Source organism: Odocoileus virginianus, chromosome 6 (genome assembly GCF_023699985.2).
Source record: "Odocoileus virginianus isolate 20LAN1187 ecotype Illinois chromosome 6, Ovbor_1.2, whole genome shotgun sequence".
Classification (NCBI taxonomy): Eukaryota; Metazoa; Chordata; class Mammalia; order Artiodactyla; family Cervidae; genus Odocoileus; species Odocoileus virginianus.
This window is the reverse complement of record NC_069679.1, coordinates 79,575,614-79,590,555: the sequence shown is the minus strand read 5'-3', so window position 1 is coordinate 79,590,555 and position 14,942 is coordinate 79,575,614. Positions and strand designations below refer to the sequence as shown.

Here is a 14,942-nt window from a genome sequence, read left to right as displayed (position 1 = left end):
AAGACCCTGATGCTGGGAAGGGTTGAAGGGAGGAGGAGAAGGGGACGACAGAGGATGAGATGGTTGGATGGCATCACCGAGTCAATGGGCATGAGTTTGAGTAAACTCCGGGAATTGGTGATGGACAGAGAGGCCTGGCGTTTTGCAGTCCATGGGGGTCACAGAGTCACACACAACTGAGTGACTGAACTGAGTGGTTCAGTAATTAGTCTCATTATCAGCTCTGTGGTTAAAACATGCCTCGGGAAGCAGTGTTGTCCTGAATGCAGTGATTCCTTTGAACTCAGTATTTTATTCCCATACTTGTTATTTCAACAGTTTTTTCATTTAATATTTTATATCCCGTTTCTCATTTAAATTATGCTGCATGTATCCACCCTGGTTTGCAGATGCAGCCTAAAACTCTAGTGCCTTTCCTTAAATGCCTGGTTTGTGTTTCATTTTCCTTCTAGGAGAAGCGACCATCGTAGGTGAGAATGAAACGTATCCCAGAGCGTTGCTTCACTGGAACCGGGCGGCCTCACAAGGTGAGCGGTTGGTTAGTTCTAGGATGAGAGTTTAACCTTGGGGCCTTTCTTTCTTGTATCTTTGTTTTTATCTTCCATAAGGATTAGATCATATCATTCATGACTTTTAACAGAGATACTGTTGCTTACCTTGTTTGCCTGATTTGTATTCATTCTTAGAATGAGTTCTAATCCAGGCTTTTTTAATTGAACTGCAGGGTCTTTGTAATGGACATTTATATCATTCTATGCTTTACTCTGATTTTTAGTTTGAGGCTAGTGTGTTGTGTAAAATGACAATTGAATAAAATGTGTAATAGAATATAGGTGTAAAATGTGAGATTTCAGCCTTTCCCCACTCTTTTTTGTTTGACTATTTCTTTCTCATGCATGCTACTCCCAACGTTATCTGCCCATCTATTCTTCTATACAGCGCTCCAGTTAAACTATTTAAAATGTTAAATGATACTATAGAATACAGTGATCATTTGAAAAGTATTGTTAGTGAAATATAAATTACACCCACTTTGTTTTGCCTCTCCCTGACTGTTGCAAAAGCCTTCTTCAGAAGTGCAACATTTCTGATTTAAATTTTTTACTGAATTTGTAGCTTGGCTGAAGAAATTGCTATAAAGTTCGTGTGTTTATAAGATGGACTTCCCAGGTGGCACTAGTGATAAAGAACCCACCTGCCAATGCAGCAGACTCGAGTTCTATCCTTGAGTTGGAAAGATCCCCTGGAGTAGGAAATGGCAACCTACTAATATTGGCAACCAATAACTCCAGTGTTCTTGGCTGGAAAACCCCATGGACAGAGGAGGCTGGCGGCTTATAGTCCATGGGGCCACAAAGAGTCAGACATGACTGAGCACGCACATGCACACTGTGTGTTACAAATTAACATTCTATTTTATGGAAGCATGTTAGCAGGAGGAGAAATAAGAATTTCATCTGTTTTAAACACAGCTTCTGATTGCCAGTTTTACGTTTAACCGCTGTTTCAGGCTATACTGTGGCTAGAATCAAGCTTGGAGACTACCACTTCTACGGCTTCGGCACGGACGTGGATTACGAGACGGCGTTTATTCACTACCGTCTAGCGTCTGAGCAGCAGCACAGTGCGCAGGCCATGTTTAACCTGGGCTACATGCATGAGAGGGGACTGGGCATTAAACAGGTGGGCGTGACTGCAGATGCGTGCGTGCTGGCGTTTTGATTTGGGGGACAGCGTTTTCATTTTTACAGGAAATAGGCTTGCTCTGGAGTGTGCTCACACTTTAGGTGCTAAGTTAGAAGCCAGTCTTGGAGTATTTCCAAAGACTGCCCTCACCTCTCTCATCCTCAGGCATACATACGTAATGGTAGCTACACTGTTGTATTTGGGATATGAAGCCAAAGACAGATTCATGCAAGTGGAAAACAGTGCTGCCTCTGTTGCTAACTCCTGTTGGAGAAAGTATCCATCAATAGCCAGACTCTGTCATTTCTGAATTATTTTGAAATGAATTAAAATGTTTGCTACTGATGAACTTATTCTCACCTTCCTACTGAGGTCTAACATTCTTTAGACCTGTGGTCATTCAAGTTTCTTCCTGTGTTAAAATAACTGAAAAACATATCCTCTTACACATTTTTAATTTGACATTTAAAGTTTCTCCTAAGTTTCAAGGAGTCTAAGTTCTAGCTATTTTAAACACTAACATTTTTATAAATGGAATGACTAAACTACTTTAAATCCCCAAATAATTTGATACATTCATTATTAGCTTTTTTTAAAAAAGCACAGCAGTTATTAATAAAAATTGTATCTTTTGCTTTTCTCCCTGACTTTATATTTTAGTCCATTATTCCTAAAAATTATATACCATATACTGATCACTCTGTCATGCTTACCTGAAACAAAAAGTATGTAAATTTGAATTTGAATTTTATTTCCTGTGATTCTAGGCTGTGTTAAGAAAAATTATTGAGATATTATTAGTCATAGTTAGTCAATTATGAATACACTGTTGATCTCATCAAACTCATTATTTTATTAAATTTTACTTTCTCTAATATTTAGAATGCATATTTGAGATGAAAAGAGCATTTGAAAAAATAATTCTAAGTATTATGGGATAAATTTAACATTTTGTTTTTCATTTTATAAATACATGAGTGGAACCTCATTCACATAAGTAAGTGTATGGGAATGCGAAGAATTCTACAGCAAGGTCATTGGTTCTTTAAATGGCTTTAGAGTTCTGTGCTGTCGTGGTCAGTGTGGGCTCCGTAACAATACCGCAGAGCAGTGGCTTAAGCAGCAGACGTTTATTTCCCCCATTTCTGGAGGCCAGGAAGTTGAAGATCAGGGTGTCTGCAGGTTTGGTGTCTGGTGCAGGCGCTCTCCTCTCTGTGGCCTCTCATGAGGAAAGAGTGAGAGAGAAGCAGCAAGCTCGTTGAGGATTCTGATGAGGACATTTATTCCCTTCATGAGTCCCCCCTCATCCAGTCCCAGTAACCTCTCAAGCCCTCGCCTCTTCATACCAGGGCATGGGGCTTCACAGACAAGCATTTAGTCTGTGACATATGCCACAAATCAGATTAATCTGTCATCGAAGTTATTTCTAATGATCTGTCACTGGATAAGTCGGTTAGGTCCCCCCTTCATTCTGTTGAAAAACAAATTGGAAACTAGAGACTTCCAGAAGGAAGTGTTCCCTGGTCACTGGACTCTTCCTTCCTCAGTTTCTGGGAGTCACTTCTGAAAGGCTTTCCCCGGGCTGATCAAGGAGCTGATGATACTCCTTACTCACTCAGTCTCCTGGAGACCTTTTGTGCTTAAAAGAAGGTGGTTCATTTCATTTTGTTAATGCACTGCTTTTTTGTCAAAGTGCTTATTTTATTGATTGAGTATTTTATGTTAATTCCAATGTGTAATTTTTGATACATTTGTGTGAACATTAGATGTTGAATATAGTTTTATCAAGAATCTGGAGCTTCAGGCTGTGCACTCAGTTCATGGACAGTCTGCTGAGTAGCACAGCTGTTGAAGCTTCCTTGCCTTGTCAAACCAGTTGGCCTAATCCAACTATTTCTATCAGAAGGCCTGACTTTGTTAACTTAAATAAAATTAATGGGTTGGATGCCTGAAAAGATCACACGTAAGTTGTGGTTTTTATACATTGAGTAATAATTTGCAAAGACAATCAGAATTAAAGTGGTAAAACTTTTAATTTTAAAAAAATCCTGTTTGTATAATAGGCTATACAATAAGAAAATTAATCAGTGCTTTTTGCATAATAATTTAATTTGTAATGTTATACAAATTTAACCTGTAATGTTTTACAGAGCTTATACAAATTCTTACGAGTAAAGACTGATGAAATGCATGGTATTCCTTTGATTGGGTGGGGGGAACTGCTGGGATCCATTTTTTTTTAATTAATTTATTTTTTATGGAAGGATACTTGCTTTACAGAATTTTGTTGTTTTCCGTCAAACCTCAACATGAATCAGCCATAGGTGCACATATGTCCCCTCCCTCTTGAACCTCCCTCCCATCTCCCTTCCCATCCCCACCCTGGGTTGGTACAGAGCCCCTGTTTGAGCTTCCTGAGGCATACAACAGCTTCCTACTGGCTGTCTGTTTTACACATGGTAATATAAGTTTCTGTGTTACTCTTTCCATACATCTCACCCTCTCCTCCCCTCTCCCCATAAGCCCATAAGTCTGTTCTCTATGTCTCTTTCTCCATTGCTGCCCTGCAAATAAATTTTTCAGTATCATCTTTCTAGATTCTGTATATATGCATTAGTATACAATATTTATTTTTCTCTTTCTGACATACTTGACTCTGTATAATAGGCTGTAGGCACATCCACCTCATTAGAACTGACTCAAATGCATTCCTTTTTATGGCTGAGTAATATTCCATTGTGTATATGTACCACAACCTCTTTATCCATTCATCTGTCGATGGACATCTAGGTTGCTTTCATGTTCTAGCTATTGTAAATAGTGCTGCAGTGAACATTGGGGTACATGTGTCTTTTTCAGTTTTGGTTTCCTCAGCCTAGGAGTGGGTTTGCTGAGTCATGTGGTGGTTTTATTCCTAACTTTTTTAAGGAATTTCATTAGTGTTTTTTTTTTTTCCATTTATTTTTATTAGTTGGAGGCTAATTACTTTACATCATTACAGTAGTTTTTGTCATACATTGAAATGAATTAGCCATGGATTTACATGTATTCCCCATCCCGGTCCCCCCTCCCACCTCCCTCTTCACCCGATCCCTCTGGGTCTTCCCAGTGCACCAGGCCCGAGCACTTGTCTCAGGCACCCAACCTGGGCTGGTGATCTGTTTCACCCTAGATAATATACATGTTTCAATGCTGTTCTCTTGAAACATCCCACCCTCGCCTTCTCCCAGAGTTCACAAGTCTGTTCTATACATCTGAGTCTCTTTTTCTGTTTTGCATATAGGGTTAGTTTTAATAAGACATTATGATCACCTTTTCCTGTTTGTTTTCTGTTCTTTAAATAAACCACATATTCATACTCTAAAAACTAATCAATCTAGCATCTAATATAGATAGAAAAATTTAAGTATTAAACAAGATGAGGATTGGTTATAATTGGAATAAATAATTCAGGAGTTGATTGATAAGATTTAATTTCTCTTATCAACTATCATCTGCACAGAGTCCGTGGATCACATAAAGTTTGATATATGATCTTGAAAGATATGACAGTGCAGATAAAATGTGTTACTTTTTTAAAAATCAAAGCCACTCACCATACTGTCAGTTTTGTTTGAAGGTTCTCTTCTGTTTAACTGATGACCCACCTAGGGACAAGTACACAGAAGAGCTGGAAGTAGCCACTTCTATTTAAATGTGCAGGAAAAGTCAGTCTCAGTGTTTAGCCTTTCTTTACCATGTCTCATGGAATTCTTACCTACGAATTTAGTATTCTCTGACAATACTCAGGGCATGAGAGAAGTGAGGTTGTTAAATGAGATTTTTGCAGCTTACAGCATTCCATTCTACCATTTATCTGAAGGCAGAGCACCCTCATCTGGGCCAAAGTTAGTAATAATTTGTTTCCCCCTTTACAGAAATAATCTAAGACTGGGAAACAGAGGATTGAGAAACCCCTAATACCCCTTAGAAAACTTTTGGGTATGTCTACCCCAGTATAAAGATCTCTGCTCCAGACAGAAACCAGAAATTCCTAATGCTGACTGGTTTGTAAGTAGGAAAAAATTAGCTTGAGACCTACAGGTCACCCTGGAAGTCTCCGGGTTAACAGTGTTATGCACAGACATTATATATAACTGTGTCCAAGGTCAGGGACATACAGGTTACCTTTTGAATTTTTTCCATTAAATTCTTCAAAAGTAAGTGGTTAGATAATTAAAAGAAATTTTACCTAATTAAAGCTTGAGTTCTTACTTTCAGTAAGGGAAATTTTAAAATGAAACTTGAAAGGTAAAATAAACTCTCCGAACATGTAAATAGTAATTATTTTTACTTTAACAAGAACTGAAGCTTGGCTTATCACCTCTGTTGTAGGACATTCACCTTGCAAAGCGTTTTTACGACATGGCGGCCGAAGCCAGCCCAGATGCACAAGTGCCGGTCTTCCTCGCACTCTGCAAGTTGGGCGTGGTCTATTTCTTGCAGTACATACGGGAGACAAATGTAAGTGGTCCACGGCTCTTCTCAGTAAAGTACGCGTGATGTAACCTCAACCCGCAGGTTTGGTTTTGCCCAGATGGGGGAGAGGAGAAAGGACGTGTAAGTGACTGGTCTTTTCCCCTCTTCCTGGATAAAGGGTCCTCACCAGGTGAGGGACGAGGGTGCCGCAGAGCGCCTACAGTTCCCAGGTGGCGTCTGACAGTGAGCGGGAAAGGGCTAAAGGGCGTCCCAGGTGGTGCAGCGGAGAAGAACCCGCCTGCCAATGCAGGAGACGCAAGAGACACGGGTTCGAACCCTGGGACGGGAAGATCCCTTGGAATAGGAAGTGGCAACCCGCACCGGTATTCTTGCCTGGGACATTCCAGGGACAGAGGAGCCTGGTGGGCTACAGTCCACGGGGTCGCAAAGAGTCGGACACGACTGAACGACAGTGCATGCATGTATGCCCATTGCTAGCACATTTGTCACTGGTGCAGATGTTTTCTGGTTAGGGTAAGCTGAGACTAACCCATGACAACTTGAAATAGTAATTAGCTAAATTCAGTAAATATTTTAATCAGATGACTGCCTTGCAGTGACTCAGACCAACCACTTAAAGAGAGACTCTAAGACATGGGAAGAAGTGGAACCTGAGAGCCTGCCCAGACTGCTGTGCTTCAGATGCTTCTGCTAGTGAAACATGTTAAAAACACCACCGAAAGTGTTTTCTAAAAATACCTAGAATTCTTTCAGTGTGCTCAGTGGTGGAACCTTGCTAGGAGGTGGATGAGTTACCCATTCTCTTCACAGCTCCCAGCTCGGTTTCCAGCACAGTGCTCTTGGGTTCCCCAGTTGTCTGTTTTGTTTACAGTACCTGTCATTCCTCATAACAGATTCACTGGTGCAGCATTTAACTCTGAGTCTTAAAAGGTATGCAGAAAGAAGGTCTATTTCACTTTAATTCACTCCAGGCCAGAAAGGGATGATGTCAACCTTTTGTTAGCATCTTTCAGGACAAATTGACACACCCTTTCACTGTTAGATTCCAAAAGGGGTTTACTCGGTGTTAACATATGTAGATTGAGTCCTTGCTGCTTCAGCATCCAGAAGACGAAATTGGACAACTTCTCCGTTTTCCAACCTTAGTCGACACACCAAGGTTCTCCACCTATAGGGCTCCTGAGGGCTGAAGGTGCTGGCATCTGTCCTCTCCGCTGCTTAGACACTCGTAATGTCAATTTATGACCGTTTGGTAGCATGAGCCAGGGTATGCTGTACGCTCTGCCATCAGTAACTCAGAGGATCTTCGTTCCTTTCACTGAAAAGCTAGCAGTGTGGCCACTGGCTCTTACTTTCTCAGGACTATTTCAACTAAACTATTGATTACATGTGTATTACATTATTATCCATATTTGCCTAATTATCAGTATTGAGCACAGTCTAGGATTTGGTCATGTAGTATGCCGTAATAAGTTCTGTTTTACCCGGGGGTATAGGAGAACAATAAGATGCCCCATAATCTTACCACCTGGATATTCTCCCACCTCCCCTGCGAAAGGAGTAAAAAGTACTGATGGTGAGAAAGTTAAACAGTACAGAAAACCAAAGTCTCCTATTGTAGGTCCTACCCCAGGAAACTATTAGTTTCTATACCTACAAATGTATATTACGGGGACCTTTTAAATGTAGTTTTATTCAAACAAAGGATTATGCCCCATATTTCCTTTCTTGTTGGTCCAGGGTAAGTAGTAGTCAGAAAATACCAGGAATAACTTAAGTGACATTAAAATATGATAGCATAATTTTAAAGTTCAATTTCAGCAGCCAATTATAGTTAAATCCTAACTAAAAAGCATTATTTGTGCAGGTATTAAACATACGAATCCCTAACACCTTCAGTTACAATACATGAGAGACCGTAGTAAAATAGCCCTGCCGTCATTAGAAGAAAGCTTTTTATTAGCAAGTGAGTCATTGCTGGAAACAGGCTATAGTTGTGCCCAGACACTGCTTCCCCAGCACCGTCCTCCATTGTCCCCAGTGTGTGTTTCAGATATTTCCTGTGAAAAATGATTGGAAATTAGCTCATTAAGTTACTGATGGGAAGAAGTCCTGTAAGATACTTTGTTGTTGTTTAGTCACTCAATCCTGTCTGACTTTCTGCAGTTCCATACACTGTAGCCCGCCAGGCTCCTCTGTCCATGGAATTCTCCAGGCAGGAATGCTGGAGTGGGTTGCCATTTTCTTCTCCAGGGGATCTTGCTGCCCCAGAGATCAAACCCAAGTACTTTTCATTTTTTCAGTTGAACTGATTGTTTTGTTTTGTCTAGTTCTTAATTTTATTAGATTGGTTACTTTGTTAAAGTCTGGTGGGCTTTAATTTTTAGTTTTTTTCTTACTGAAGTGCAGTTAATGTACAATACTATAGAGTTACAGGTATACAAAATAGTGATTCATAATTTTTATAGATTGCACTCCATGTATGGTTATTATAAATTACCGGCTGTATTCTCCATGTTGTAGCTTATGTTACACGTAACAATTTGTGTCTCTTAATCCCGTGCCTTTATATGGCCCCTCCCACTTCCCTCTCCTCTTTGGTAACCACTAGTTTGTTCTCTGATCTGTGAGTCCGCTTCTTTTTTGTTATATTCACTAGTTTGTAAATTTTTTAGACACCACGTATCAGTGATATCATACAGTATTTGTCTTTGTGTCTGACTTGTTTCACTTAGCATAAAGCCCTCCAAGCCCATCCATGTTGCTACAGATGGCAAAATTTCATTCTTTTTATGGCTAAGTAATAATATTCCATTGTGTATATGCACCATATCTTCATTCACCAACTGATGGACACTTAGGTTGCTTCCATATCTTGGCAATAATGAATTATGCTACTGTGAACATTGGAGTGCATATATCTTTCAGAATTAAGTGTTTTTGTTTTTTTCAGATAAATAACCAAGAGTGGAACTGCCGGGTCATATGGTAGTTTTTTTAGTAAAATCTTTTTTCTAAAAAAGACATTGCAAAATATTACTGAAACCAGTTGTTTCAATAAATTCTGTATTTATCTCTTAATTTGTGAGTTAACTTTCCTGGCTTTATGTTTAAGTGATCATAATGATTTTTATATTATTCTCACTAAGATTCGAGACATATTCACCCAACTTGATATGGACCAGCTCTTGGGACCTGAGTGGGACCTTTACCTCATGACCATCATCGCGTTGCTCTTGGGAACAGTAATCGCTTACAGGCAGCGGCAGCACCAGGACATGCCTGTCCCCAGGCCTCCGGGGCCACGGCCGGCCCCGCCACAGCAGGAGGGGCCCCCAGAGCAACCGCCGCCGCAGTAACCCGCCGCGTCCCCCCAACGGGTGACGGACAAGGAAAGGGTTTGCTGAGAGCGCTTTCATTCGATGTAGGACTTTGGATCAGCGGTCGCCACCTCCTGGAAGAGGCACAAGGAAGCGTTGAATTCCTTAAGCTGCTTGGAATCTGATGCCTTTATTTTCAGGGATAAGTAACTCTTACCTAAACTAAGCTGAATGTCCGTTTCAGTGCTGTACGGAATAACAACTCTCAGTGGCTTCCCCCGCCCCCTTTTCTTACCCCGGAAACATTTGCGAGACACTCACAGTGGTCATGTCCACTGTGTCCAGCTGTCTTTTTTGGGTCCCTTCGGTCACTCTTACAATGTGCATAAGTTCTGTCGACCGTCCTGAAGGTCTTATGCGTTGACACTAAAACTGATCAATGTAAAAAGGAAAACACAGTTGCAAATCTAACCTTAACATGTTTGAAAGTCTGAAAATAGAACTTGCCTTTTAAGTTAAAAAAAAAAAAGTCCTCAAAGTGTTTCAGAACTCTGATAACCAAGGAACTTTTATCAGTCCACATGCAAATATACATATTCAACATATTTGTTCCTTTAAAAGGGAAGGTTGAGCGGTTTATGATGATCAGTAATTGATTGTCATACGTTATCCCGTACTTCTCTGCTTCAAAGACTGAAAGGCGTTGTTAAAGAGTTGTATGTGAACTTCATTTCCTTGGAGTGGAGTATATAGAAAACTTTGTGAACTGACTCCTTGAGCTAACACCTGGACTTGCCCCACCTACTCAGTGTGACCTGCTTGTTTGTTACAAGTAGGCAGAGCCTTTACCTGGAGCCAGAGGCTGGACTGAATGGGAGAATTAGAAAGCAGTATTGAAGGAGTCTGGGCGGGGGTACCAGGATCACAGACACACTTTCCCAAAAGTTAACGCATTTGTTCCCAGGATTCAATTTATTAATACTTTGCATTTCTTACTGCAAAAGAACAGACCACCCTCCTGAATTCTTTAAATGTGAAATAACCTTGCCAGGCTATGGCAGACATAAACTACCATTACAATACTAAAACTCTATAGAGAGTCGGAGATGCATTAAAATCAGTGGTTGAAGAAAGCTACTAAAGCCTCTTTGTTCAGATAGATTTTTTTTCCTGCAGCTTGACGTAACAGGAGAAAATCAACCACTTGCGTAGCTCCCGTGGTTACCACCCTCCACGGTTAACATTAGGGAAAGCAAGGCTGTTACCCTTCAGAACTGTCTGCTTCAGGAGTATGGAGAACAGCCGCCACAGAGCCAACAGCAAACACCGGAACATCGCATGTCACACAAATGAGAAGCTTCAGCCACACCCATGCTCCTTTTCATGGTGGGATGGCAGCATTCGCCATCCTGTGTCCAGTCTGAGACCCGCTTTAGCGCCTGAGCAGGCTTTCTGCACTTGCTGGCCTCCATCTGTTTCTGTTCATCTTTCCGTAACCCCTCATCTGCCAGGAAACTTGAAGAGTTCCTTACCTGTAGAGTTGTAAAACTTTGGTTTTTGAAGTGGGGGTTGTATTTAGAACTAGGTCTAACCAGTCCGTAAGGAAGCTGAGGGCTCTAAATGTGAAATTGTGTGCTTTTGTGTGTGTGGTGTGTGTAGAGTATTACGAGAAACCTGGTGAGCGAACTTTCCTCCTGGATAGTTGCTTCTAAACCTGAAGAAGTGGTCACAGCAAGACCCACATGTGTAAATGCAGATCTGAAAGGTAGGACATTTTACCCTCAGAAGTGTAATGTCGCTTTGCGCAGCTCATGTAAATACTAAGACTTCTGTTCGCTCTCTTTCGTGAGAGATCTGTGTGCATTTGGTACAGGATATTCATGTCTTCACCCCTGCCTCTTCTCCCCACCCTTCAAAATAAGTAGGATCCGTGGTAGCAGCCACTCTTCGTTTCAAAGGAACTGTTTTATTTAAACGTTTAACAACTAAACTTCCATGTTTTTCTGTCATCCACCTAATTTCTCCTTTAGCAGTATTCTTATCTATCTTTTCTTCCCTCTGTTAGTACTTCGAAAAAGACTGTTCTTCAGCAGTGGTCTCTACCCCAGAGGCAGACAGGAAAGGATGGTCTTGTTCTCCAGAGACTGTTCTTCAACAGTGGTCTCTACCCCAGAGGCAGACAGGAAAGGATGGTCTTGTTCTCCAGGCGACAACAGCCTTCCTCTTGGCATTCCTCTTGCTCCTGTCCTTTCTATTCATCTTCCAAATCCATCTTTTTCTGCTGGCCTTTGTCCACCTCCTGTTTCACCCTGGCTCATTTGCTACTGGCAGTTTGAATGGTAAACCTAAAATAGCTTAGTTCCTGTGACTTCATTCAAAGACCTGTCTCTAAATCCTTGGCTCCCTTCCTCGGTCTGTACAAGGGACCTGATACCTAAACAAATAGGAACTGGGTTTCTCCTAAAATAATGCTCAATACTTAACCTAATCAAATGGCATCCATTTGAATACAATGACAGTAACTCAAGCTAGTTAATGTCAGTGACATTAAACTAACTCCAGGATTCAGGAGTTTTAATGATAGAATTTAGAGTTAGCAGGTAGAGTGTGGCCTCATCTCTCCACAGTAGCCCAGCTCTCCCCGTCCCTGAGAGAGGCTGTCTCCCTGCCTTCTGAGGCAGTGACAGAAGGACTTTACTCAGCTTCCGTTCTCTTGTGCGTTTGGTCTGTTGGTTATTTAGTCTGGAGACTCTTTAGCTTTTTGTTTTCTGCTACATTGGTGTTTGGGATTTACTGTTGGGTTTTTTTTTTTTTTTTCTTCTTTCTTTTTGTTCTTGGAGCTTTTGTTTCTGTTTTCTGGGTAAGGCCTACCTTGTTTTTAGTTCCTGTTCAATGGCACAGAAAAATAGAAGGTTTCTTTTTCTTCCATAATGATTTAGCACTTAAAGGAGATTAACTTGTGGATCATTAATCCTAATACTCTTGAGGATGTGTTCCCCTTCTGCATATGCAGTTAATTTGTGAGAGTTTTACTGCTAAGCTATTACATCTCTGTATCACTGGGAAGTTTTAGAAACTTCTGCCCATGACCTGCCCATGATCTGTTGCTTTATTTAATTAAGGAGCTGCCATTGCCTCCAGGAAACTCAAGAATTTTGTATGAGCTTTTTTTTTCTTTCTGCTCCTTTCTTTGCTCCTCATGTTCTTCAAACCAGTGTTTTGGAAGTATGCATGCAAGCCTATAAATGAAGACCACAGGCCTTCATGTATGTAGCATGTGTATTATAGTGTCTAGCTACATCTGCAAACACCTTATTCAGAGGTTTGGACTAACATTTCACATGCACATTTCAAAACAAAAGTGCTTCAACTGTTAAACAGCTCCCTTACTTAACAAGAAGAGCAGCATGGGCTACATTTGCCCTGATAACAGCTACTGTTTGGTTTAAAAGTGAATTTAATTATATGTTACACAATATTATGACTACCACTGTGCAAGAAATAAAGCAAAAAGAACTTCTGTTTTCATGAAGTGTATTTTCATCAGTCATTGGTCTCAGATATAAGTGAAAATACAAACTTTCTGAATACCGTACTGTCTGAGGCACTACCTGACTTTTAAATGTGTAGTAAAAAGAAGCTAAATTTCTCCTTCCACTTGGTATTTCAAGAAGATTGAAAATATTCCACGGAAAAATGATTTGCACAAGTAAAAATCCGATGTGTGCATGAGAAGGATGTCTTGGTTATGTGTAGAGTCATCTCACAGCACCAGTTTTCCTGTTTGGAATGATAAGATGACACTATTCTCTTTGATTTAAAAAAGAAAAATTATAACATTTGATACGATCAAGGTGTAACCACTATTGATATTTAGGAGATGCTTTAAAAGACCATAAACTGTCATTGGAAAGAACACCATGGTAGACTTTTTGTAAATTTATTTTGTATTTAATTAAATTCAGTATAAAGGCTGGTGAAGTGTAATATAATTGTGTAAACAAATCCTGTTAATAGAGAGATGTACAGATTCGTTTTGTACTGTATCTTGAAACTTGTGAAATAAAGATTCCACCTCTGGTTATCCTGTATGCTAATCATGTTCCATGGCCAGGCACCACTCCACACAGACCTTTTTAAAAATCTGTATGATTCAGTTTTTTTAATGAACCTTTTGGATTTTCAGAAGCTTCTGGAAAAGCATTCATTAGGGGCACTTTGAAGCCATCTTAAATTTACTTTTAACTATTGAAATTCAGATTTCTGTTGAGTATTATCCTCCAGAGTACAGAGAATATGAACTTGCTAAGAAGTGTTGCCATGTTTAAATCTCTGAGATCTTGGACCTGAGTTGGCCTGTGATGTATAGTATGCATGATTCACTTTAATCATGATTTTAGTAAAACTTAGCTAAAGTGTGTTTAGTGAAAATGAAGTCTGTCAGTCGTGTCCGACCCTTTGCAACCCCGTGGACTGTAGCCCACCAGGCTCCTCCATCCATGGGATTCTCCAGGCAAGAGTACTGGAGTGGGTTGCCATTTCCTTCTCCAAGGGATCTTCCCGACCCAGGAATCAAACCCAGGTCTCCCGCATTGCAGGCAGACGCTTTAACCTCTGAGCCACCGGGGAAGCCAGAGTGTGTTCAGGCGTTGCCTTTTCTCCGAAGATTTTTACAGAGCTGCAGCCATACAACGATGAAATGTACATAGGATAAGGACGATCTCAGTAGAGGGGAAACAGAGGAGAAAACGGTATTAAATCAGGAGTGAACGTGTACAGAGATGCACGTTAGAGCTGACTACAGATACAGCCCTAACGTCCTAGCAGCCAACTCAGACTGAGCTCAAGTGTTCCGCTTAGAAGCAGCAGATCCTTTTAAAAAGTCTGGATGATGCAGATTGTGGCAAGTGAGAAGTTGCACCTCAGATTTTACTTCTGGGAAGACAGCTAGCCACCCAAGAAGACCTTGACTAACCTTGACTGAAATTCAGGTTGTAAGGAAGTTATACATCAGCTGTAATGTCAGTGGTGTGTTCATTCAGCCTGACGGGTGTGATGCCTGTTTACCAGTTAACCCCTTTCTGACAAGTTGTTAAATCAGTCCTGGGGCTTCACTGGATGCAACTTGGTGAGAAACAGCCTCTCCCTTTTATTTGTATGACACTAATTTTGATTGGCCACACTATCCCTGAAATTTGCTTATACTCTGTCATGACATATACATTAATATATGCAAGTAAGAAATTAGAAATACTTTCTATAGTAGAAACTATAACTATATGGGGGGGAAGGGATTTTTTCACTTTTTGAATGTTTTGCAAATCACTTACAGAGTCAAGTAAAAAATAAAATGAGCTTTAGATTTTACCAGTTCAAAAAGAGAGGTGCTTCTATGTCACGGGTCTTGTATATTTCTTTCAACGTCATTTCCACCACTGCCTAGAAAGCCATCAGGCT

At 40.5% G+C, this 14,942-nt stretch overlaps 1 protein-coding gene across 2 annotated transcripts in view; it reads left to right on the top strand.

Moving 5' to 3' along the window:
• SEL1L (SEL1L adaptor subunit of SYVN1 ubiquitin ligase) overlaps positions 1-13,569 on the top strand; it is a 57,904-nt gene extending 44,335 nt beyond the window's left edge. For both annotated transcript variants that reach the window (XM_020885104.2, XM_020885103.2), the window contains 4 exons: positions 453-527; positions 1,511-1,683; positions 6,061-6,189; positions 9,315-13,569. In XM_020885104.2, coding sequence (XP_020740763.1) covers positions 453-527; positions 1,511-1,683; positions 6,061-6,189; positions 9,315-9,524 — 587 coding nt within the window. In that variant the 3' untranslated portion in view covers positions 9,525-13,569. The remainder of the gene's footprint in view (positions 1-452; positions 528-1,510; positions 1,684-6,060; positions 6,190-9,314) is intronic.
• The last annotated feature ends 1,373 nt before the right edge of the window (positions 13,570-14,942 follow it).